We start from the raw sequence: 24,588 nt of genomic DNA on the forward strand, positions 1-24,588 counted from the left end.
ACGAGAGATGGAGTGGAACTGGGAGGGGGGTTACTCATATTGCTCACCTTTGGCCGAGCGGGGGGTGGAGGCAACGAAACATAACACAACGCGTCAATTTATTATTCAAGCCTCCCCATTAGTAAATATATATGTCCTAAAAGGTGGTTGACAGGGTGGCAAGCGAGATGAGCTGTAATACAATCAGTACCCTAAGACGGACCAGGGGGTAGTAGACAAGGGGGAGGGGAATCAATGAACCAGAATCACAACACATAACCATAATACAATCCACCATCAACCAACAACCACCAACCAATAACCCAGCCCTTCATTCATCCTCTCATCCTGCCCAACGCTCACATCCGTCGCTTTCCTCGGTGACTCAACGCTCAGCATGAGCGTCCCGTGGTCTGGAACAGCCACAGAGTCTGTCCCCCAACCTCCCGCAGTCGCTGTCACCCAGGCCAACGCGCTTTCCCTCCCCTCGTCCCAAACCCCATCCATCACACACCCCGCCACCCAGCCCGACCCGAAACCTATGTCCAACGGCTCGATAGCTCCCAGCGCCACGCCAGCTGCTCCGGTTGCTGCCGTGCCGAGGCCCGCCGTTCCAGCACCTGTGGTGAACTCGAACGGTGTGTTTACACCTTCCTCGCTCCAGCCGAAGTGTGAATCGCGCTAACGTGCAGGGAAGAGGGAACTGTCGCCTGGCCCACAGGGGCAACCACCGCAGAAGACGATCAAGGCGTCGCACGTGATGGCGGCAAATGGTGCGGCGATGTCCTGACAATGTACTAATGCTAGCCCCGGCGCAGACCCCTCCACCTGCTGGACCCTCGGTTCCTAGGCCTCAGCAGCCTATAACGCTCCCCATGGGTCGCGGACAAGGTATCGACCTTCGCGCTGAAGAAGAAGCTGCGCGACGGGCGGCGCGCTCGGCTGTCGGTGGTGCCAGGTTCGCAGGTAGCGGGAGCCGTGCCAAACAGACTGATCTCCTGGGGGAGCAGGTGCTGCGAGTGCGCTTGAATCGCCTCGGTACGCCACACACTGACTAAGCTAACGCCAGCGCATGAGCACGGGATGGCATTCGATGACGAGGCGATGCGCATCTTGGCGATGGGGGCAGAGACGCGAATGCGGTCGCTGATGGAATCGGCGACCCGCGCACAACAGCACCGCGTCAACTCGACGCATCAGCACAAGCCGCCTATGCGCGTCAATGGGGGCAAGGGACCTAAGCCTCTGTGGAGCCAGAAGATCACGTCGGACACTGGCGCGGTGATGGCAGCGCTGGCGAACGCGAACAGGGACGAGAACAAGGCGCACCGGGTGGCGAGGACGGAGAGGAACGCACGCGAGACCGAGCTTGCTCGCGCTCAGGCCGCGGCCAAGGAGCGCGAGGCGCGCGAGAGCGGCTCGGCTCCCGACACGGGAGCGGCGTCGCCGGCCAGCGGAGCGCCACCAGAAGAAGCTGCAGCTGGGCCAGCACGACCCCGCCCCAGCGAACCCGTGTTCCAGGCGGCGCCGACGTTCGGTGGACCACCACCGCCGCCTAAGAAGTCGAAAGGCAAGAAGGCGGCGGGGCGCGACATGAGCGCCGAGGTGCAGGCCAAGATCACGAACCAGACGGCGACGGTCAACGCGGGCCGGAAGCGGTACGCATGGGAGATGGGGGGCGGGTTCCGGCCCCAGGTGTCGAGCCTGTTGAGTGGGAAGCGCAAGAAAGCTGAGGAGGAAGAGAAGAAGGACAAGGAGGAGGAGGAGGAGGAGGCGCCGCCACCACCCAAGAAGAAGCGGACCGTGTCGGCGCCACACCGCCGCCCAGTCGACGTGGACGTGCGCGGCGACAAGCGCGGCCGCGACGACACGGCACTTACGGTTGTCGACGTCATGTTTGCGCTTGAGCGCGAGAGGTCAGGACGCGGGATGGGAACGGCAGACGAGATCGTGCGCCGGCAGTATGCCAAGCCTGGCGGGCCGTACGGCCCATGGCAGTGAACATTGGGGGGTTATTGGAGTAGACATGCCGAGCGACGTAGTGTAGCCAGAGCGCCCACCTGTACAATTAGATGCATAGTGGCTACGCGCGTAAGGAATTGGAGGGCCGCATGGCATCGACCAACGTGTTGCGGATCAGTACTCTAACAGCGCAACTGACGTGTGGCATTATATGCGAACGGAATGGGGAATCTGGATACATGCTGTATGTAGTACACTACTTGAGGGCCTTGGCCACGCGCGCCGCGACGTCTTTCTTGTCGACCGCCGCTCGCGCCTCTCCCAACCGCTCCCAGAGCGCCTTCATGACCGTCCCCGTCTGCGCCTTGTTACGTGTCTCGAGCCCGGCCACAATCTCGTCGACAATCTTCTGGACTGCCTCGCCGGTCGGCGGAACGGGCATGTACTTCTCGAGCAGCGCGATCTCGTCCATAAAGTTGGCGTAGTGCTCCTCGGACGCACCGGGCGTGCCGGCCGCGTAAGACTCAGCCGCCTCGCGCCGCTTCGCAATGCCCTTCCGGACAGTGTTGATGACCGTCTCCTGGCTCGCGGGGTCGTTGGGCGTGCTCCCGGACTTGACGACGTACGTCACATCGGCGATAACGGACTTGGGTCAGCTATCGTATAATCAACAGCTGCGATCAGGTAGGTTGAATTTTGTAGCGCTGCTCCATCTAAGTAACTGAATTGCAGCTGCGATCCAGGTACCTAGATGTTGCAGCGGCTCTTCGTCTCCACCCAGAGCTCACCTTGAGAGTCGAGACGGCGGCCTTGTCGCGCGCCTTCATCGCGCTCTTGAGCGAGTCGCGGAGACGAACCTCAAGAGCCGACTTGTCTGCGGACTGGAGGGCTGACGCGTGGAACGCGCGCGCATTGAGGGCAAACGAGACGGAACGGCGGGCGAACATTGGTGAGATGGGTGTTGATTTTCCGACATCTCGATCTCGGACCTCGGACATTCGTGGTGGAGGGAGAATACACCGTGGGAGAGTTGATGATGACTTCATGGGTGGAGGTGCTAATGTTAGGAGTGAGATTGCAAGTCGCCACTACAACATCGCGATGCCACGACGGCACATCCCCTACCTCTCCTTTCACAAGAGCATTATCCGAGAGATATGCAGGCCGCAGAAAGATGACCTCCTCATCCTCGCAAAGGGGCTGGGCCTCCGGCGCGTACGTACTTTCAATGACCTTCTTCTGACCCCAGATCGTGACGGCACTCCTGAAGACTTATGACCGGAAAGAGGACCTCGTCATGGTCGTAAGCCAGCTTTCACCGCCTGATAAGAAGCTGACGCAGATCAATGCACACCCCGAAGACGAGGCGGGAATGGGAGACGAGCTGAGTATCATGGGCGTGCGCGAGCCGGGGTTGCGTATCCTCACTTACGAGATGGGCGTCAAGGAGCGGTGAGCTAGTCGACGTAGAGGCAGCTGACACCAGCGAGGAAATGTATCGCAAGGGCGGGTTGTTTAGCGTCACGAGCAAAATTCTCGTCAACGACCTCCTTAGTCAGTTCCATTGTCGAAACCCTTTAGCTGACGGCAGAGGGCACGGTGCCGGTCGAGCTGATTACTGGGCTGGTGGTGCTGCATGCTGAGACGTTAGTTGATAGGATTCGGCTTGTAACTGACGCCAGGGTCAAGCAGGGCAGCCTCGAGGAGTTCGCGGTGCGGCTGTATCGAAGGAAGAACCAGGTCCATTCATCCTTCCCTGCTCGAGCTGATGGCAGACGGGCTTCTGCAAGGCATTCTCGGATGAGCCAGAGCTATTCGCTCATGGCCTCTCACCGATGAAGGACATGCTCGTGAACCTCAACATGACCAACGTCACGATCTGGCCACGGTCAGCTAGAAGTTAATAGACTCGAGCTGACGGCAGATACAACGAGGCGGTCAAGGAAGCTCTCCAGACGCGACAGGCTGAGGTCGTCGAGATGTACCAGCCCATGACGGACCACATGCGCGAGTGTCAGGACGCAATCACCGAGTGCATGGAGGCGATGCTTGTGGAGCTTAAGCGCGACCACTCGCTCAACCTCGACCTCGAGGACCTGACGGTGCGCAACGCTCAGTTCAAGAACTTTGACACGATCGTGTTCATGCGGCTGCGGCCGGTGTGGCACAAGGTCGGGATGAAGACCAAGATCCACGTGCAGGCGCTGACCGAGCTGCGCGACTTGCAGACGTGAGTCATCAGCTTACTTGCCCAGATGATAGCTGACAGCAGATGGCTTCTTGAATATGACTCGGCGACGTTTGCCGCGTACATCAACACACTGCAACGGCAGCACTTCCTCGCCCAGAAGAAGACGTCTGGCCCCGGGCAGTACCTGCACGACTGGTTCAACGCCAAGGCCGCAGCACATCTCGTACAGTCCTCGCAGCTACGTGTGTCCCAGCCAAAAGTGACCATGGTGGGGACAACACCCTCGCCCATCCCCGATGGCCAGTGGCGGCCGCCTGATTCGGACGCCATGACGGGCGGACAGGAGTCTCGCGACGAGTTTGAGTTCGAGATGGAGGCGGTGCGCGAGCTTGAAGAACGACGTGACCTCCCCATGGGCGGACATGTTGCCACGGAGGAACAGGGTGACGAAGTGATGTACGAGATTGCAACGCAGGTCGAGACTATTCCGCAGAACATAGCGGGCAGTGCTGCCGCCGACGACGATGAGGACGACCTGCGCGAAGCGGACCCCAACTATCCGCCAGTCTTCCGGCCTATCGTTCTGAGCTTCAACGCCGACCTCGAGTCGCGCGTCGAGTCCAGGCTTCGTAAGGGACACGAGGCGGTGCTGGAGGAACAGCCGAAGTGGACTCTGCTGGCTCGCGTTCTCAAGGAGATTGAGGACACGATCGCACGCGTCTCCGACTCACATGCCGGTAGGTCGCCGACTCTCATGCTCCCTAACCTCAGACCAACCGGGAACGAACACGGTGCTCGTGATGTGTTCTTCTGACCGCACATGCCTCCAACTCCGGCAGTATCTGACCACCATGGAGCCCACCGACCCTCCGTTCTCCTCCGGTGCGGGAAAGAAGATGATGCAGACGCTCTTCCTCAGCAACTGGCAGCATGAGAAGAACGGGCAGCGTCTCGCCAATCCTGCACGGTACACAAATGGTGCGGGAGCAGACCAGGTGCAGACGTCAAAGGGAATGGAGCAGCGTATGGTCGAGGCGAGGCGGCGGGGCGCGCCCTCGTTCAAACGTCGCAGGATGCGCGCCGGCGCGCCAGCCCGGGGACGCCGAGAGGTGGGCATCAAGGAGTCGACGCTGAGGGAGTTGTCAGCTTTCGAGGGAGGCGATGTGAATATGGAGCAGCAGCAGATGCAGTGGGCGATTGGAGAGTGGGTCGCCTTCGAAACGAGGAGCGCTGATACCAGGAGCTTGAGACAAGCTGATGACGATGCCGATGCCGATGCCGATGCCGATGCCGATGACCTGGTAGAGGTGCAGCCACCAGCTCGCCTCTCACATCGACATGACACACGCCATGCACCACCTCCTTCAGCCGCATCGGCGTTAACGAGCTTGCTGGCCCGTGCCGGTGTACTGGAAGAAGAGGACCTACAACCACGCTGGCGAGACTGGCTCAGCGACCAGGGTCTCTTGGAGGATTGGGACGAGGATTATGGCCTTCTGGCCCCTGAGGACAGTATCATCATCCGCCCATACGGCGGCGAGGACGACGACATCCTTCTGCAGGAACTTCGGCCGCGCTTCGTCGTCATGTATGAGCCAAACCTCCCCTTCATCCGGCGTCTCGAGGTAAGTTGAGCACTGCAAGGAGGTTAACCCGTGCAGGTGTACAAGAACTGCAACCCCGGCCTGGCGCTGCGCGTATATCAGATGACGTACACCAATTCGTTCGAGGAGGACCGATACCTCGCAACAATGCAGCGGGAGGCGGACGCGTTCCACAAGCTCATTGAGGACCGCGCGGTGAGCATCGTTAGGATCGCCAGCTGATGGCAGGGAATGGTCATTCCCATCTTCAACAATGACCCCCGAGCACCGATGCGAGACAGTGTCGTGCGCTCCCGGACGACGTACTCTACGCGCAATGCTGGAGGTGGGGAGGCTGCACAGGAGTCTCGGGTGCGTCGGTTGTCTTAAGTGTTGCAACCGCTGACCTCAGATCGTTGTCGATATCCGCGAGCTGGGCGCCCTCCTGCCGTCACTTATCGACGCCGCGGGCATTATCGTGGTTCCTGCCACACTCAGCGTTGGTGACTACATCCTCACACCCAAGATGTGTGTCGAGCGCAAGGCATTGCCCGATCTGGAGCAGAGTCTCGCGAACGGCCGACTCCATACCCAGTGCGAGGCGATGAGCGCGCACTACGAAATTTGCATCCTGCTGATCGAGTTCGAGGAGGGCAAGTTCGGTATTCGGGTGAGTCTTCTACGATGCCTTGAATGCAACGCTGACAGGCAGACAAAGGAGGACGCGCGACGCGAGTCCGCTGGACGAGGAACGACAGAAGTCGATGGATGGCAGGACACCTTCTACCTGCAATCGAAGCTCGTGCTGTTGGCATTACACTTCCCACGACTGCGGATCATTTGGTCGTCGTCGCCACACGAGTCGGTTAAAATTCTTTCAGACCTGAAGCTCAACCATGATGAGCCGGATGAGGAAACGGCTATCCTGAAAGGTTCGACAGCGGACGATCCTGACGGACTGACCCCCCACGTCGAGAACGCCGCTGCAGTCGAGATGCTGCGGGCGATTCCGGGCGTGTCTGGTCACAACTTGCGGCATGTTATGGCGAGCGTCAACACTATCCGCGAGTTGGTCGACCTAAGCGCGGACGATCTGAAGCGCATTCTTGGCGACGAGAACGGTGCCAAAGCTTATGGCTTTCTACACCAGGATGGGCGGAGGCAGTAGCATAGGAGGATTACTCGGCGTGCCTGTTGTCGGCAATTGCCGAAGCTCGAAGAATCTGGATCAATGGGATCGATAGGATCAAGCATCAATGACGATAATGAAAGGGGCCAAGCGCGATGGGAAGGTCCAATGGCGAGATGCCGAACCTTGTTGCATCAGTGGGATGAGAGAGGTGAGAGGCCGAGGTGGGGCCAGACCACGGACCCACCTCAGCCTGGCCAAGCAAGGTTGACCGCTGTTGTCGCGGGTTTTACGGACTTGGCGATCGGTCAGGCTGTTGCCGGTTTGCATTCTGGATGATGATTGGCTAGAAAGCTGAGCACATGACCATTCAGGTTGCCCGCGAGGTCAAGATTGGAATAAGCAGCTGAGAGAATGATGAGGTGGGGAACCGCGGGGTTGCCATAAGTGGGGGGTGGTTCATGGCCCCTCACTGTATTGCGCCTTACGCATCCTTTTTGACCCTTGCTAGGTCCCTGTTTGAACTCGTCAGCGGCTGCGTCTGTGTTGTGGGTTATTGCGGGATTACGAGCTAGTGTGAGCCATTGATGGCGATCTGGACCCACTCCCCATACAGACAAACCCTTATACGGTTATAGGTGTATGCCGCCACAACCAACAACAAGGTACAGCCTGCGCTTTGCCTGCGTCTGCTCACTGCGTCCACACGACCTGCAACCAGTCTCCTGATCTCCTACCTCGCTTGGCTCCAATAGTCTCTGCCTCCAATCTCACTCTGCCGACTCTATTGCTCTTTGGCTCTGTAACTCTGGTCGCCTATCTCCACTCCTCGCCCCCCGCCCCCACCTCCCTCGCTTCCCCCGCTACTGCTGACCCATCATCCTCACCGTCACTTGATCCATCCTCGCTACCGCTCCCGTGGCACCACCCAACGCCGATAGTACCTCTTACCAGTCGGCAAGCGGGCATTCATTCGACTTGATTCAAGCCATCCCACTCGCTCTGGGCTGGGCGCTCGGCACCTGTAGTATATCGCACCGCTCAACGGACTGCTCGACTGCCTGTGCGTGGCGATCGTCGTGACCTCCCACGACCAAGACTGGTGTCCGCACAGACCGCTTGGTACCCGTGCGCCCATTTGGCATTCACCCACTCTTGCATTGCCCCTTACTAGACATCACTCAACTATCTATTCTTCTTCTTCTTTCTCTCTCTCTCTCTCCTTCACTCTTCCATTTGTCCCGCGACTACATCCCTACCTACCTATCCACCTACCCTACCCACACCCACACCCACACCCACACCCACGTCAACATCCACACGCGGTAGACTGCGATACCACTCTCACTCTCTCATTCGGCCATCCCAACCCAATCCTCCTCACTCATTCCCCAACCCTTCCCTCAAACCTCTCCCTCCCGCGAACCGTGGCATCCTCGTCGAATCAGACACTGGCTCGACTTGCCTCCCAACCACTCGCCCACCATCACGGCACGCACTCCGGCCCGGCGCTCAACCGCCCACACACGCCGCCGCTCGTCGTCGCCCTCGCGTCTCCCGTCCGTCCCACCTCCTCCCCGGCCGGGCATGTCGCTCGTCATGCCGCTTCCGCCTCCCGCGGCGCGGTACGCCGTCTCGCGATCCAGCACTCCAGGGGTGAGCCGCGGCGGCTCCCCCGTCCGTGATGTCCCTACCCCGCCAATGTCGGCGCGCATCCACTCGCGCCCCGGCACCCCACCCCCTGGCATGGCCAAGGACCACCACCCGATCTCGGCGCCTCCAACCCCCGTCAACACGACGCACCTTCTTCCCATCCCCCTTCCCAGTGTCGCGCCCGGCATACCCGGCCTCAGCGCCCTGGGAATGGAGCGCTGCCGCTCGTCCGAGGCCGTGCTCACCCACTCACACTCGCACGTCCGTGCACCAGACAAGGGTTCGGGAACCACTAGCGCGGACGCCACCCCCCGCAAACCACATCCCCTGGGCGCTAACCCCCCCGCGAACGCGGCCACTGCCCTCCTCGACCTTCCGTCGTCGGGTGAAGTGTCGCCCCTCGGCTCACCCGATATGGGTAACCGCGTCGTTGACGATCTGGGTGCCCCAGCGCTCCACGACGACCATCTCCACCCGCAACAGGCTCACCCTCATCCGCAGCACCAACAGCTCGACGGCTGCGACGCGCACGAGCATGGCCTAGCGCACGAGCACGAACACGAGCACGAGCACCTCGACCACGGGGACCACGACGAGCGCATGGACATTGACGAGGTTGAGGTTCCGGTTCCCGAGTTAGGTGCGCCGACGAGCGACGACGCCGGCGTGTGGGGCATGCCCAAGTGGGGCTTAGAGGATGAGCGTCCCGAGGTGCGCCCCGGTGTCCGCCTCGTCGGCATGGAGGAACTGCCTGCCCTGATCGAGCGGCATTCACTGCTTGACACCCCGAGCCAGGTTGTCTTTCCCTGGTTACACGGTATTGCCGACGACGGCATGAAGGGACGCGAGATGGGTGCCTTCTTCGGCTACGGCCCGCCGTTCGAGCCCCCTCCCTATCGCGGCCTCTCCGTCGTTCTTGCGCCGCCGCATCCGCTCGATAAGCAGCAGCGTCTGGCGACGTCGCCAGTGACGGCCACGACGTCTCCTCTGGTTCCGGCTCACGAGGCGGGTGGCGGCGCACGCGCGCCGTCGCCGAACCACCTCAACCTTCCGCCGCCGCGTGAAAACGGGTCCAATTCATCCGGATCGTATTCGTCGATGGGCAGCACCGCGATCACTTCGCCGACGATGACAGCGGAGTCCCTCGACCCTACGACGCCTCCGCCAACGGAGCAGAAGCTCGCCGCCAACGTCGGCGTACAGGAAGCGTCGTCGGATTCCGACGGCGACCACGACGTCCAGATGCACCCGTGCACCGACAAGCGTGTCGGCGTTGCCAGCCCTCGCTCCGAGAACACGGCTCCGCCCGACATCGTCCCCGACCATGGCTCTGACTCGGACAGCGACAGCGACGAGTCATACATATCCGACGACGATCCGGGCCCGAGCTGCATTCTCATGAACGCGGTGCACGCGCAGGACGTATTCGAACTTCCTCAGTACCCACCGCCGGGTCGCCGGCCTAGCTTCGGCCGTGCCGCGCTGAACGCCGAGAGACGGCCATGGGGTCGTTTCCGCGCTCCCCGTTTGCCCAACCAGATAAACTTGCGCAACCTCAACATCCAGCAGATCAAGTACGCGACAATTTCCGATATCATCGTGTACACTCGCAACGGCGTTGGGCCTGGTATCCTCGAGGTCGCGGAGGCGATGGCTGTCGCGCAGGAGGAGCTCTATCGCCAACGCGTGGAGGAGTTCTACCGCCACGTCCACGGTCGCGGGGAAGGCGAGGGCATAAACCGCCCCGTCAAGTACGGCGTGTGGGTGCTTGTCGAGCCATTCTCCAAGGTTGAGAAGTTCTGTCCCGACTTGGTGAACATTGACTGCATGGGCAACCAGACGAGCAACTCGCGGCTCGTTGACCTGTTTGAGCGCGAGGCGTACGAGAGCCGCGCCATGACGCGTGCTTCCGAGGTCGTCGAGGGCTTCTGGGTTGGCAACGATACGGACGTTCCTGGTGGTGCAGACGATGGCGCGGGCGCCAGAGTCCCGTTCGATATGTGTGTCAAGGCGTCCGAGTGCTCGGATATGCCAACGAGCGCGGCGATCGCTGTCGCGTACCGCCAGTTATTGGCACTCGACCGTGTCCGCGGGCAGCACGATGAGGTGCAGAACACTTGGACAGCGTCGCCTGCGACCACGGCCCTGCGCAACCTACTCTCGCCGGCTGGCCCAGCCACACCGCAGATCAACGAAAGCACGCCTCTACCTCGGCCTCGCGCTAACGCCCTCGGCACATCCCCGGACGAGACGCACATCTATGCGCAGCAGCACGCGGTAGAGAACCACTACGTCGCCATCGAATGTGCTGGTTCTTGTAGAACTATCACGGGTCAGATGCGCAACCTCGCGACGATGACTGAGAAGGTGGTCGAGCTCGTCTCGTTCCTCCGCAAGATCATCGAGGGGCGCGACAAGACCGGCATCAAGCGTCAGGTGCTTGTACACTGCCAGGACGGTTACACCGAGTCGAGCATCCTCGTTCTGTCGTACATCATGGCGTCGCTTGGGGTATCTCTGCCTGAGGCGTACTTGCATCTCCAGCTCGTTGCCAAGCGCTCTTTCTTCCTGTACCCAACCGACAAGCCGCTACTGCATCGCATCGACGCACGCTTGGCGCAGGAGCGTCGTGACCGGGCGATCAAGTGCATGCGCTCATCAAACGGATCGGCTTCGCCGGTCACGCCATCCAGTCCGAGCTCGAATTCGCCGGCTCCCGCGTCGCGCTGGAAGCCGTGGGGCTTCATACGTGGTAGCGGCGGCGTGTCCGCCCCGCACGTGCCGCTGATCGAGTCGCAGCCGCCAACCACGCCAAAGCGCAACGTCGATGCCGCCAGACGCGTGCTCGTCGACGAGGGCCAGGGCGGCAGCCAGGCGGCCCTTGACTGCCGCGTTTGGTTCGAGGACAAGCGCTTTGATGGTTTCCCGTCGCGCATCCTCCCGTTCTTATACCTCGGCAACCTCGAGCACGCAGGTAACGCCGCGATGCTCAAGTCCCTCAAAATCACGCACGTCGTGTCCGTCGGGGAGAGTCTACTCGACGTTGCGATCGACCACGACCCGCTCCACGGCTATATCGGGAGCAACACGCTCGCGGCCGAGGCTAGAGCCGGGAGAATCCAAGTGTAAGTGGCGATCGGCACAATTCTATTAGCATCGCTGACGCCAGTCTCGACCTCACGGATGTGCGCGATGACGGTAACGACCCTCTGCGACCTGTCATCGCTCGTGCGTGCGAATGGATGGAGGGCGCCCGCGCCGCCGGTGGGAGCGTGCTCGTGCACTGTCGTGTCGGTGTTTCGCGTAGTGCAAGCATTGTGGTGAGTCACCAGATACCGGATTCCGCTCACGCAGATGGCGTACCTCATGAAATACCGCGGTATGGGTCTCATGGACGCATACCTGATGACCCGCGCGCGGCGCCTGAACGGTGCGTGACTGTGATTTCCGAGCTAACGACAGTGCTTATCCAGCCGAACCTGCGCTTCTTCCACGAGCTGTTTGGGTGGGAGGTGGAGCTGTCCCGCTCCGAGGCCGAGTGCCGTGAGGAGCGCAAGCGCGAGGCCGTTGCGGCTGGTGTGCGGGATCCCTCCGCTCTCGCACTACTGGACCGCGAGCCACCACCGCGCAAGATCCTGTACACGTGGCCCACGTTCTGCCGCGACGTGGTGAGTACCATGAACAAGCCGAGACCCGGCGGTCGTATTGGGGATCGTCACATGCCACGGGGACTACCCGCGATTGCCCAATCGAGCGTCCTGCGACGTCCGGTTCATTGGCGGCCGTGGCGGACGCTATATCGTGGACTAATTGTTTCCGGATGCACAAGCTGACGCCAGCATTGCCTGAACCGCCGGTTCCTGTGCAACTAGCAGGCCTTGAGCTCCAAGATTGTTGTCAAGAATGCCCGGGTAGCTTGCATGCTGTTGTACACCTCTGCTGCCCGTTCCGTAGTGTGGTTGTCGTTGCATGAATACCCGTCTCAGCAGTGCCATTCCACAGCGCTGGTAGATGCGGGCTGCACTGTCTACGCAAGCTCTACGCAAGCGAGTTGCAGGGCAAGGATGACGCGCTCAACATGGTCCCCTGGAGAGGTTGAAGCACCTCGGACGATAGGACCGATCCGATGAAGCCGAAGCTTGGTGATGAGTCTGGTTCCGCCTTCGCTAGGGACGATCGAACATTAGATTCGATCGTTGCCCTAGGTGGCGCCACACACAAAACATGCCCCAATGACCCAAGGTAAAGCATACTCTTCTCGTTCTACACCTCTTTCGTCTTCTGGATTATAGTTGCGCTGGAACGAAATAGGGCTTGAAACGTATGCCAAAGCTACCCGACACGAAAGAGTAGTAAGATGTCTAGTTGACCAAGGTCCCAAGAAAATGGAGAGTTGTGCCTTAGCCCTGCCCTACGTCTATCTCAATTGTTCCGTTGTTATAGTCGGGCCAGGTGGGGAGGCGGGCCCAGATTCTGACGCCTCTTGGTTCAGTTGATGCTTCATTCGACTGGAGATATACACCTTGCATCTCTCTCACCTTATCTTGTTCATTCATTCTCAATCGTTGCTTTGCGCACGCGAACTCGACAACGCGACTCACGATCCGCGTCCAAAAGCCCCGCCCATCTCCTTCAATCCTTCCTCCTCCCAACCTCACTTGACCCCACCGTCTCCCACCATCGTTTCCCACCATCGCCTCACCGCTCAGCCTCCAGACATACCGGACGCCTCAACGCCCCAACGCCCCCAAGTCGACTCCCCAGCTTGCCTACTCTCAAGCACTCAAGGACGAAGCGGCGATCTCCCTACCAGCCCTGTGGATTGTGGATCACGCGTTGTTGTGCACGACCCCTCACTCACGGTCTTTCCCTTTGGATCAAAGCGCGCCACAACCGCAACACGAGGATAACTCTCGCACCTCACCGCCGCCATTGCCGCATTCCCGTACATTATTCCCGGTTGCACGTTCCACACTCTCCTGTCTGTCGCAAGCTGGCTACTAGCTACTAGTTGGTTGATCTACGCAGAGTAGACTGAGTGAAGAGTTGTGAAACGAGATTACCAGATGGGCGCGGATGAGGACAAACTAGCAGACTTTGATTAGGAGGGGCGCTCGATCACAACAAGGCAAATTCCACCACAGGCCACCCCACACACCCACCCACTTGGTGCTTGACATTTGTGTCCAGCATCTCGATCACAACCTGCCTTCTCTTCTCTCCATCTTTCTCTCCCTCTCACTCCTTTGCATCGCCACATCACATCCTCGCCACTCAACACTTTCCAACCGCAACGCACGCATCAACATTACATCACTCGTGCTCGCTCGTCTCACCACTTTAGGCCCGACCCCATCCTCAGTGGGCATTTAGCGTGTGTAAGTTGAAGAGCCTGGGATCCCGGCTTCCCGTGTCTCCACCTTCAGCCGCAATTCTACACTCGACACGGCTAGTCACCTCCAACGGCATCCCTTTCCATCTTACACAATCCACATTGTCACACCTCTTTCCCTACATACACGCCGCCCTGCCCCAGCCTCAGGCTGTCAACTCACAAGCAGCCGAGCGCCCCGCGCCGCGCCGACCACGATGCGCCCACCATCCCCAATACAGAGAGCGGCACGCAGCCGACGCACCATGCGCGCAGCGACCGTCGCATTCGTTTTCGCTCTCACCGCGCCGTACCTCGCTGAGGCGTCCCCCGTCCCCTTTCCCTCCCGCTCCAGTCATGACCCACATCCTCCCACCACCAAAGAACGAGATTCTACGTTGGCCGAGGCCGCCATCGTCGGCACCATCTCCCTCCTCCAGTCGGCGCTGCGGGGCACATCAGACGACCCACGCGCCCCACCAGATCGGAGATGGCCACAGCTCGGCGCCGCATGGTTCGACCCCGCGCAACAGCTCTACCGCCTGCCGGAGGGCTACGTAGTCCTCCGCCAGACAATGAGCCCTGGTTTCATCGTGCTCTCGTACCTCATGTCGCTCGTCGGAGCGCTATGCACCCTCGAGCTCCTCATCCGCCGCACCTCGAACCGCGGTATCTCCAATGTCCTCCTCCTCGCATCTGCGGGCATCTGCTTCGGCGCAGTCTCGACATTCGCCATGCACTTCGTCGGTAACCAGTCGTTGGCGCTACACCACCCCAAACAGCTCGAGGACCCATCGTACCCCGATATCCACCTCTCCTACCAGGGCGGCTACACTGTCCTGTCTCTCGTCGCATCGTGTCTCGCCATGACCTTCGCATTCTTCGTCATGGGCACAGACATCCGCGTCTCTCAATGGAAGCAGTGGTGGTACTCGTCTGGCTCGTCTACGGCCGGCAGCGACCGCAAGCTGCGCCGCACACCGACAAGTCCCAGCTGGAAGCTCCACAAGGCCAAAGCCAGCGTCAGGTCGGCCAACGTCGCTACCATTTTCCACCAGGCCGGGATGATGCCGTCCTGGTCCCTCGACGGGCCAAGAGGCCGACATTCGAACGGTGGATGGAAAGACCTTATGCCATGGCGCTCGGCGAGGCGGCCATCGAACCCCCTGGCCCCGCAGACATATGACACGGATGTCGATGAGGACACACTCATCCGTCAGGACAAGGAGCTGAACGAACTCGACTTCCGCCACGGCCGCTTGGCAGTTCGTGACGAGCTCGACCGCCGAGCGCTCCATGTCGGGACGCTGCAGGATTCCGATGCTGGTTCACCAGTCTCGCCCGTCTCGCCTCTCCTGTCGCAGCAGACACAGCTCCAGCTGTCCCCACTCGCACCGTTCTACCCCGCCGGGCCGCAGGCAACGCCGACCTACCGCGCTCCATCGCCGACTTTCGACCCGGGGTACTCGTTCCCGCCTAGAGACTCGACCACCAACTTACTCCCCCACCACGAGCCAGTTCCACCGCCACTTGCAAGCCTGGCCCCGATGGCCGGTCGCGAACCCGCCGTTATGCAGAGCGGCCGTCGTGCTTCCCTCCCGGCCATCACCACGCCGTTTACCCCGCGTATTGCGCAGACCCTGTCTAGAATCCAGAGCCTCCCTGAGCCGGATCCAGATGCACCTACAACGCCCAACATTCTCCAAGACGCCCAATTGCCCCACGCCGACCTCGCCGAGCCGCCCTCGAACACCCAGTCCAAGGTTACCTGCTCGGCTACCACGTCGTCCTCGGACGCAGCGACCGGTACAACAGGGGACGAGTTTGATTCCGATGCTCTCTACGATGAGGAGGGCGAGCTCAAGATCAAGAAAGTCGGGTGGCGCGAGCGTCTTCGCTTCAAGATTCAGGCAGGGCTTCCGCTAACCCGGCTCGAGCAGGCGCAGCGGTTCCTCGGACTCGACGTGGTCACCTGGACCGAGGTCTTCAAGATCTTCGTCACGGGCATGGTCGCGGGCTGGGGCGTCGCTGCGATGCGTGAGTTGCAGTTCCGTCTCCGAACTCATCACAGACTACATTGGCCAGGTGTCCATCAACGACATTCCGTACATCGGATACAAGGTCGGATATGTGGTCGGTTCGGTCATCATCGCATCCAGCGCGGTCATCATTGCGCTGTACATCATGTTCATCATGCTCCGTCCTAAGCTCAAGCATTCGTGGCTGTCCAAGATTATGGTCGCCTTCATCCTGGCCCTCGCCGTTTGTGGGATGCACTACACCGGCATGCGGGGCACGATCTACGGATGGGAGATGGACCGGCGGCCAAACGCCGCGACGTCCATGAGTGGGACGAAGCGGGCCATCACGGGCATTGTCGCCGCGCTCGCTTTCGTGGCGTGCCTTGGTGTGGCGACGTTTATCGTCATGAACTCGATCCGCGACCGCAAGGAGCGTGCACGGCGCCACCGCGTCGTCGTTGCGTCCGTGCTCCTCGACGACCAGGACCGCATGTGTGTCAGCGCGATCGACGGTATGTTGCCTATGTGCGACATTGCGTCGCTTAGCCCTGGCGACGATGGAACTAAGAAGAGAGCGCTCAACGAGACGGCGTCCTCCATCGAGTCGAGCGGCCTTGGCGTCGATCTCACCACCCATAACGAGGCGTTCCTCCAGGCCATGAAGATGTCATGGTCTTGGCGCAACCCGTTCTGGTCGTCACTCAACCCGTTTGCCTCGGCGTCCGAGATAGTCGGCACGAATGGGCTGGAACTCGCCCCTTCGCCACTGCCTGTCGCGGCGGCCCAACTCCCAACGCCGCCGTCTACGCCTCTGCAACTGCAACACCGGGGCTCTATCGCAACGGACGCCACGGCATCCCAATCCGTCATCTCGGGCATCTCGGTGGTGACCAAGCTCAACATTGCGAGATTCCTCGAGAAGTTCGCAGTGTCCGCGACCCAGCTCTCAGTGCGCCTCACCGGCAAGCAGGAGGGCCTTAGTCGCCTAGGCGTGCTGTACGACAAGATCCTTACGACTGGCTGGGTGCGTCTGCGCAACGGCAAGGACACAGTGTCCAAAGGCCAGTTAATCTTCCTTGTTCGCCGCGTGACGTCGGACGAGGAACGCTCAGACCTGCTGTCGCGTCACTTCATCTTTGCTGACGCGTCGTCGGTCGCGACGTCGCTGCACAAGACGCTGAGCACGCCGTTCGACGGCGTTCTATCCTTACTCGACGACATGCGTACGTTCTGCGACCACACGATGCGCATGTCGTTGCGCCCGAACACACTGTATGCCGGTGTAGCCGTGGTGCAGGCGACGCCGTTTGATGGTCTGCGCATCCTGCTCAACAGCGAGGACCGCAGCCAAATCCCCATGCGCGAGGTGTGCACATTCTCGACGCTCCCCGGTTTGCCGGTGGACGTGGCGGATGGTCTGGCCGGCACGCTGCAGGAGATCGGCCAAGCGGTGACGTGGCTTGATGGAATGTCACTGCTGAGCGTAATCACGCGCAACATGTCGCCCGAGAACGTGCCGCCACGTGTGGCACGTCTCCTCGCGGCCCTCGAGAAGGCCATCGTGCCCATCCTCGACAATCTGCTCTCCCAGGAAGACATGGCGTATATTCTCCCTCGCCTAACGCTGCACCCAGTGCTTGTGCCACTCACGCCCGCATCAGCCGGGCGCACCGGCAGTCCCGGCTGGGCGGCACCCCACATAATCGTCTTCTACGCCAACTACGACGTTACTGTCACCTCGTTCGCCGACCAATGGCACCCCTTCTCCCTCTTCCGCGCGCAAAACAGCTGCGTCATGGCCGGCGCCATTGACCGCATCTCGCGCGCTGCGGCCTCAGTCCCCGAACACAACATCTACGCCCGCCGGCCCTCCAAGGTTCAATTTGAGGAGCCCGCATTCGGCAACTACTCCTTTGCCCGCGACGAGTGGAGTCCCCTCGCGGCTAGCCGTGAACGCCAGCCGCCCCGCCGTTCCAGTCTGAGCAAGACGCCGGCGCGCGAAACCGAGTCGAACGACATAAGCGGTATCGCGGAATGGGAACCTAACTGGCTCATCAATCTTTTGCGCGCGCGACTGCGCGCTGACGCTTAGGGCCTTAACATCTCTATATTTGATTCGTATTGTTGTTTCACTAGGGTGTGCATTGCATGCATGGTTTTTTTGGTTTCACGACAAGATGGAGGTGTGGCCGAGGAATAGAGGTTGGGCATGTGAGCGTTGGGAGCAGTGCGCCCTACTATCTGTGCTGTAGTTGGTGGCATCGGACACCGACGTTGCATGCCCGCGCGCGCTCAGAGTCCAAGGGGGCTAGCATGCATCGCCATCCAGGTACACGATGCATCGGCCCCCGGCCCCCGGGGCTCTCATGTTTCAATCAAGGATGTATTGACCATGTCCAAGCAATCCTGGCCGAACCCGACAAGTCGCAAGCACCAACCGAACTTGGGCCATGGTCCAACTGATGAACTGATCAGTGGCGTTATGGCGTTATGACACGGATCGCAGATCGCAGTATAGCTGTCCCATGCCCACAGCCCGCATCTGTGCCGAGCAAAGGTTCGATGACCCCTCGAATTACACCAGCCCTCGACGCGGTTCTCACCTGCGGCATGTGCAGTGCTGGAAGCGCAACAGCATCTGGCAAGAGACGGTTGTTACATGCCCACATGCGCCCGATCAAGGACAAGGTTCTACCTTGCGCAGTTTGGGGTGTGCTTGAGCCCCATTGTCCAATCGTCCTCAACCCGTCTTGCGGCAACAACAGTAGAAACAGCACGGACGACTCACTAAAGTTGCACAGATACTAGGGTACCATTATACGAAGTGATGAGTGCCCGACGCCTAAACCAGGGTACAAAGGTCGAAGCCAGCCTTGGAAAATAATGTAAACAGCGCCACTCCGAGAGTTTAGGTGTGTTCCGGTAGATACTGGACTCGGTTGATGGGATTTGTCCATCAACATGAGTGACTTGCGACGTCAACGTTGAGGTAAAGGGATCCCTCGGGTATCGAGCGACGCCAAAATCCTCATCACTACAACGACAAGAAATGTGACTATATGCGTACGGTATGCGAGGAACATTGCCCATATCTACTGATGAGGGGATGGTACATTAGAATGTGCGTGTGAGGCGACGAACCGTTCAAGTCAGAGCATTCTGCGGGTATCAAGGGGGTGAGATGTGCGGGGTCTAGGCGTTGACGGCATGGAGGATATGAAACCAGTTTCATGTGTAAGTGTAGTGTGTATGAGACAGTCGACGGCTTTCTGCTTGGTCCATAATGCATAATGAGTCTGAGCACATAACTATTCTTCTCTAAGCGTAAGGCTACGCCCCACGCGTCGGTAGAGAAAAGGGCGGTTGATGAACATTAGTGCCAAGGTGCGCACATGAGGACTTGGCCGCGTCGCGTCGCAACGGCTCTGTCTCTTTCACACGCCCCTAACCCCAAATCGTCTTTTTGGTTGACGTTGGTTTACGGCTGACGCTATGGCGTGCCTACCCTTGCCGTGCCGTTCCGGTCCGTAACAGGTGAACCCTTTGTACCTCCTAATGGTTTAATAGCGTACTAGTATCTGTTAGCTTGTTAGAGAGAGATTAGAGCGAGAGAGAGGGCGAGAGAGAGAGACAGAGACAAGGTTTTGGTAGAACGCAGAGTGCTTGCGAGTTGCACACAAAGAGTCAGCCACAGTTAGATATTTAAGGACAATTACCCTGAATTTTGGTTTCAAGCTGCCTCCCTGTTACTACTGGATGTGTGAACCCTGGGTTTGGAGGCACCTGGATTACTTGCTTTGGCACCCGAAGTGGTCATTTCAGGAGGGAAACGCACACTCACTTGATTCTCTTGGCTCTTAGCTTGTAGCTTCTAGACAACCAGACCAAATCAACTTGACAACACACCGCATCTTATCCCTCTCTTCTTGCTCTTTCTCATCTAGTCATCTAGCTGGTTAAACATCCCCCCTCCTCCCCCCGCCAGCTTCCCTCTCTCTCTCATACTGACTAGCCATGCTCGCCCTCTTCTCCATCCTCCCCTTCCTCATCGCCACCTTGGCGGCCGAGGCTCCCAATCCCAACCCCATCGCCCTTCCTATCACTGCGAACGGGTTCTTCAACCTCTGGGGCAGTGAGACCGACTACCTCGCTAACAAGTATGGGCATAGCCACGCCAAGATTGCTCGTCGGGGGATGGTCGAGCGCCAGGCGGCCGGCTCGGCCGAACTCACCAACATTGGCACATCGTATACTGTCGACGTCGAGATTGGGTGAGTACTCTGGGGCGCATGTGTGGGGTGGGTGGGCGGGGGATTGGACGGAGCGAGGAAGGGTGGCGCGATATTCAACACTCCTGTTCGTTGTGGTGATCATCATCCTGGTCGTCTTTGTAAAGGACGAGCACATTGTGCACATTGTGCACATTGTCTGCCACAGCTCCAAACAAACATTCCACCTCTGCTATTCTATGCGTAAATCCTGGATCCGACATGAACTATGTGCTGACAAAAAAGCACTCCTCCCCAAAAGTTTGAGTCGTTGATCGACACGGGCTCGAGCGTAATGTGGGTCATTTCCAACTGCACCAACCAGGCCGAGTGTGGGCAGGCACGCGTCTTCAACGGCTCAGCCTCGTCAACTCTCCTCCAGACCAACAACCCGTACGAGATCCAGTACGGCCGCGGGACAGCCGCCGGTCACGTTGCGCACGACCAGATCACTGTCGGTGGGCAGAAGGTGCAGGCTGCATTCGTCATGGTTGACGAGCTCACGGAGTGGGGTATGTCCGCATCGTCCTTGGTTGGCTTCGCACCTCGCTCCTCGTCGTGGTTCCAGCGTGTCATCGGCAACTGGGCTGAGCCGGTCTTTGGCTTGTATCTCGGCCGCAGCCTCCAGGCCACCGAGTCCAACCCAGTCGCGAACAACGGCCTCCTGACCCTTGGCGGCGTCGACTCGTCCAAGTTCACCGGCGACCTCCACTGGATCACCGCCAACACCACTGGGTGGTGGACCATTCCCATGGATGACCTCAAGGTCGGCGGCCAGAGCATCAACCTCAACCTCGAGTCTAACAGCTTCTCGCACATGGACGGCAAGCCGGCAGCCGTCATCGACTCTGGCACCACGCTCATCAACGGTCCCCGCGGTCCCATCTCGGACATGTACGCCAAGCTCAACGCAACCGAGATCTCGAACGGCCTGTTCGTCTTCCCCTGTATCACCGGCCAGGTGCCGTCCGTCTCGCTTACGTTTGGCGGCGTCGAGTACATGATGAACTCTGACGACGTTGTGATCGGCGCCTCGACCGTCTCTTACATCCGTAACAGATTCAACGTCACCCTCCCAGGTGCCGACGGCGACTACTACTGCCGTGCTGCGGTCGACATCTTTGACCCTCCCACGGACACCTTCTCGGCGCCCTCGTGGATCATCGGTGCCGCGTTCATGCGCAGCGTCTACACTGCCCACCGCCTCAACCCCCCTGCTGTCGGCTTTGCGGCTCTCGCCGACTCTTCCTCCTCCACCGCCTCTGCATCGGACGGCACTGTCGAGCAGGGTGGCGACGGCAAGGTCACCCAGGAGGACGCCGGCCAGAAGGGCATTACGTCTGGCGCTTCAACTATCGTCCTGAACGCTGGTCTCGCCTCGGCAGCTCTCATGGTCGCACTCGCTGCGCTCTGATAAGTGCCCTGCATTCGCCGCCTACTCGGCTGCCTTTGACAGGTGCCAATTCCAAACTGTGTAGCTTCCCCCCCCCCCCCCCCCCCCCCCGGGGCTGTAACCCGACAATAGTCACTGCCACTCTCCTACCGAGCACCAAACTGCAACCTTCCAACCAACGTCACTCCTTGAAGGACTTTGTCATCATATGAACATTGTGTCTGATCACGAGGCTGTGTAGCGGCCGTCGAGGCCATGGGATGGACGGCGGCTGCAGCTGAGTGCGATGAGCGGCTCTTGCCTGGTGTGGCTGTGGCTGTGGCTGTGGCTGTGTGAGCGTGAGCGGCGGCCATCGGGACCGCGATAGCCACCACTGTCACCAATGCAAATGCACAGACAACCGCGCTGGGAATGTTGCCGATGGAATGTGGATTTGCGCTGCGACGTGGTATCCCGGAGCCCCTCGTCTTCAAATGCGGGTTCCCCGTGACATTGCACATTGCGGGGGCCTCGGTATGCCACAACGGTAAAGCCAGTCAAGCAAGCACAGCACGACAAGCCGTGCGTTGGAATGAAATGTGGCGCGGGATTGAGTCTAGCCGACGCGTTTGCCGAGTGATTACCTGTAGTGTCGGTCTTGACGCCCGAACGCGAATCCGCTCGGATCATCGATGGCTTTGGTCCTTGTTTGCTCCCTACCCGCCCTAACGCCCCGCGACTCACCCCGCTCACCCCGCTCACCTCACTTTTATGGTGTGGATGGGCCTCGGCCTACGCCACTACCATGCTACTCCCCTCCTTTGCACGTCCACTTGTGTCTCTTGACAAGTGCCTCAAGTCACCGCCTTGTCCGAAGACATCGGACGACCAGAACGCCAGGAAGGAAGCATGCCGCGTGCCTGGATGGGTAATCGGGTATGTTTGTATTAACAAGCTCACGCGACATATTCTCGCACCTATTCAGGTTAGTTTACCGTTTACCAAAGGGATTAAAGGGATCAAAGGGTATTTTACTCGCGCTTGCTTTGACTTTGATATTTACCAAAACAAACTTGGAAACCATTCTATTTGACTTTTGAACCATGTCTTTGATCTGATTGAGTCTAGAGACACACGTTTCTCATCTTGTTTAGATAACGCTCGGACCTTGAACACGAGCGTAAAACCAAGGTCCCAACCGATTCACACAAACCCTCACTTGTCTAGCCACTGGTCTAGCCACGCCACTCCGATCCCTCAGCCTTCGGTCCTCGGCCAGTCTCCCGACCAGTTATCACCTAGGCATATAGGCATTCCTCGGAGTTGTATCGCTGTCTCAGAGTATAGATCGTATTGACGTCAACTGTCACGTTGAGATGTGTCTCGTATTGAACAGACAATTAGAGACTAATTCCAATGGAGCCACCGCGTCATCAGGCTCTACATGGTTTGTTTAACCGCTCAGTTACTCTGAATAGATGCTCGTGGGAATAACCAGTCCGCCCGCCCCGTCACATGGGCGCAAAGTGAACGTGACCACCTTGAGAAGCGGCTTACGGCGTGGCGGCTGCGTGGTGGCGGCGTGTCAGAAGCCATATCTCTCAACTCCCACGCAACCTACCTCACCATAGAAAGCGGGCGGACAAACTCACGCTTTGGCAGCTTTGGCAGGTGGCTGCTTCTCGAGCCGACACGCGCGTGTCCGAGCTCTGGCGCACAGACACGGGCTTTGTTCCCCCCCCCTGGCCTTTCTCCCCCTTTTGCCTCCTTACCTCTCCTTGCTATCCCCGCCCTCCTCCCCCTGGCCCCGGACTAACCGACACCGCCGGCGCGGAACAGAGCGGGCCTTTGGCACTGCCCGGCTTGTCGCACGATTAGAGGACTCTCCTCGTCGGTGGCGTACTACTTGCCACCATAGTAAATACCTTGATACACAGATATTTATCCGCCCGACGATCCCATCAACTCCCGCCCTCTCTCCATTACAATCTCCACGCCTTCTCCACTTTACTCCACAACTTGAACAGTCTACCCACCACCCTGCCATTGATATTCACAATCGACAACTCGCCCACAGGTCAATGTCCAACTTGAAAATGGGCGCAAGTTACTCGGCCCCCCTCGGCCCTTCCACGCCCTATCGCATCCTCGCCAGACAACCCGTCGGCACTGTACTAGAAGTCCGCTGTGCACCTCTCGAGCCGGTCCTCACCACCCCCACCCCTCCACCCACCCCACGTCGCTCAATACCCATCCCGCACGAGCTCACGCTTGTCCCCCTCTTTGACACGTTCTTCGACCTAGTGGACGCGCACGAGGCTGGCGGAATCGAAACTCCCACCCCCGCCCCGCTGCTTGCCAGCGTGCACGAGCTGGTTCAATGCATTACCAGCAGCGAGTCTAGTCCACCCGAGACGTGGGCGCTTGCAAGGGAGTGGCGCGACACAGTGCGCGCAGCCCACTTTGCAGCAAATTCAAATCCCAATCCGCCTCAACAAGAGACTGTGAGTTGAAGCAGAGGTAGAGGAGCGAGCCGTGCAAGGGGAAAGGAGAGTGACTTGCAAAGGAGCGGCGACGAAAGGGGAAGGGGAAGAGGCTTGTGTGGGTGACAAGCGGGTCCCATCGCATGGTGACTCGCCACAAGCAACCGCTTACCAACCCTACCCTTACCCCGTTTCGCCGACCGACGACGACCCCGAGATTCAGATCCAAAGCAAACAATGCTAATAGCAGGAAGCTAAAGGCCATCCCACTACGACCGTAAGAAGACTGTCCCGCGCAGCTCAGGACCTCGAGAAGGCGCTTGCGTCCAACGACAAGGCCATGGCTGTTGACGAGAAGAGGCTTCTGGTGCTCGATGTTGGTCAATGATTCCATCCTATAGTGTATTTACTAGTCGTGTATATAGTTGTCTCTTTTGCCCTACTTTAGTTGTATAGTTGTAGTGGTTCGGTTCATGAATCGCGCTGCGCGTCTGGTCTGAGGCAGAGTGGCAAAGGTAATGTCGAGACGAGAACAATGCAGAGGACAGAGGGTTAGTACATTCTTCGTATCGTATC

At 59.4% G+C, this 24,588-nt stretch overlaps 7 protein-coding genes across 7 annotated transcripts; 6 read left to right on the forward strand and 1 right to left on the reverse strand.

Moving 5' to 3' along the window:
• Nucleotides 1-376: 376 nt before the first annotated feature.
• Nucleotides 377-1,980, forward strand: CcaverHIS019_0107240 (uncharacterized protein; the record flags this gene model as incomplete). The annotated part of the gene is made up of 4 exons (XM_060603500.1): nucleotides 377-617; nucleotides 672-752; nucleotides 787-1,017; nucleotides 1,049-1,980. 4 exons carry the CDS (start codon nucleotides 377-379, stop codon nucleotides 1,978-1,980), a joined length of 1,485 nt encoding a protein of 494 aa, XP_060453272.1.
• Nucleotides 1,981-2,197: 217 nt separating this feature from the next.
• Nucleotides 2,198-2,888, reverse strand: CcaverHIS019_0107250 (uncharacterized protein; the record flags this gene model as incomplete). Its single annotated transcript, XM_060603511.1, has 2 exons — nucleotides 2,198-2,587; nucleotides 2,730-2,888. The coding sequence occupies 2 exons, from the start codon at nucleotides 2,886-2,888 to the stop codon at nucleotides 2,198-2,200; spliced, it is 549 nt and encodes a 182-aa protein (XP_060453273.1).
• Nucleotides 2,889-3,042: 154 nt separating this feature from the next.
• Nucleotides 3,043-6,883, forward strand: rad16 (uncharacterized protein; the record flags this gene model as incomplete). The annotated part of the gene is made up of 15 exons (XM_060603522.1): nucleotides 3,043-3,156; nucleotides 3,191-3,244; nucleotides 3,284-3,393; nucleotides 3,428-3,495; nucleotides 3,533-3,587; nucleotides 3,624-3,681; nucleotides 3,717-3,829; nucleotides 3,866-4,171; nucleotides 4,214-4,869; nucleotides 4,904-5,336; nucleotides 5,376-5,757; nucleotides 5,794-5,931; nucleotides 5,965-6,087; nucleotides 6,128-6,385; nucleotides 6,428-6,883. 15 exons carry the CDS (start codon nucleotides 3,043-3,045, stop codon nucleotides 6,881-6,883), a joined length of 3,324 nt encoding a protein of 1,107 aa, XP_060453274.1.
• Nucleotides 6,884-8,443: 1,560 nt separating this feature from the next.
• Nucleotides 8,444-12,369, forward strand: PPS1 (uncharacterized protein; the record flags this gene model as incomplete). Its single annotated transcript, XM_060603533.1, has 5 exons — nucleotides 8,444-11,622; nucleotides 11,667-11,817; nucleotides 11,852-11,927; nucleotides 11,960-12,165; nucleotides 12,337-12,369. 5 exons carry the CDS (start codon nucleotides 8,444-8,446, stop codon nucleotides 12,367-12,369), a joined length of 3,645 nt encoding a protein of 1,214 aa, XP_060453275.1.
• A 1,765-nt stretch (nucleotides 12,370-14,134) lies between these two features.
• Nucleotides 14,135-17,981, forward strand: CcaverHIS019_0107280 (uncharacterized protein; the record flags this gene model as incomplete). Its single annotated transcript, XM_060603544.1, has 2 exons — nucleotides 14,135-15,905; nucleotides 15,940-17,981. 2 exons carry the CDS (start codon nucleotides 14,135-14,137, stop codon nucleotides 17,979-17,981), a joined length of 3,813 nt encoding a protein of 1,270 aa, XP_060453276.1.
• A 1,922-nt stretch (nucleotides 17,982-19,903) lies between these two features.
• Nucleotides 19,904-21,571, forward strand: CcaverHIS019_0107290 (uncharacterized protein; the record flags this gene model as incomplete). The annotated part of the gene is made up of 2 exons (XM_060603555.1): nucleotides 19,904-20,160; nucleotides 20,404-21,571. The coding sequence occupies 2 exons, from the start codon at nucleotides 19,904-19,906 to the stop codon at nucleotides 21,569-21,571; spliced, it is 1,425 nt and encodes a 474-aa protein (XP_060453277.1).
• Nucleotides 21,572-23,625: 2,054 nt separating this feature from the next.
• CcaverHIS019_0107300 (uncharacterized protein) lies at nucleotides 23,626-24,400 on the forward strand (the record flags this gene model as incomplete). Its single annotated transcript, XM_060603567.1, has 2 exons — nucleotides 23,626-24,033; nucleotides 24,263-24,400. 2 exons carry the CDS (start codon nucleotides 23,626-23,628, stop codon nucleotides 24,398-24,400), a joined length of 546 nt encoding a protein of 181 aa, XP_060453278.1.
• Nucleotides 24,401-24,588: the final 188 nt, after the last annotated feature.

This window comes from Cutaneotrichosporon cavernicola, assembly GCF_030864355.1.
Source record: "Cutaneotrichosporon cavernicola HIS019 DNA, chromosome: 1".
Classification (NCBI taxonomy): Eukaryota; Fungi; Basidiomycota; class Tremellomycetes; order Trichosporonales; family Trichosporonaceae; genus Cutaneotrichosporon; species Cutaneotrichosporon cavernicola.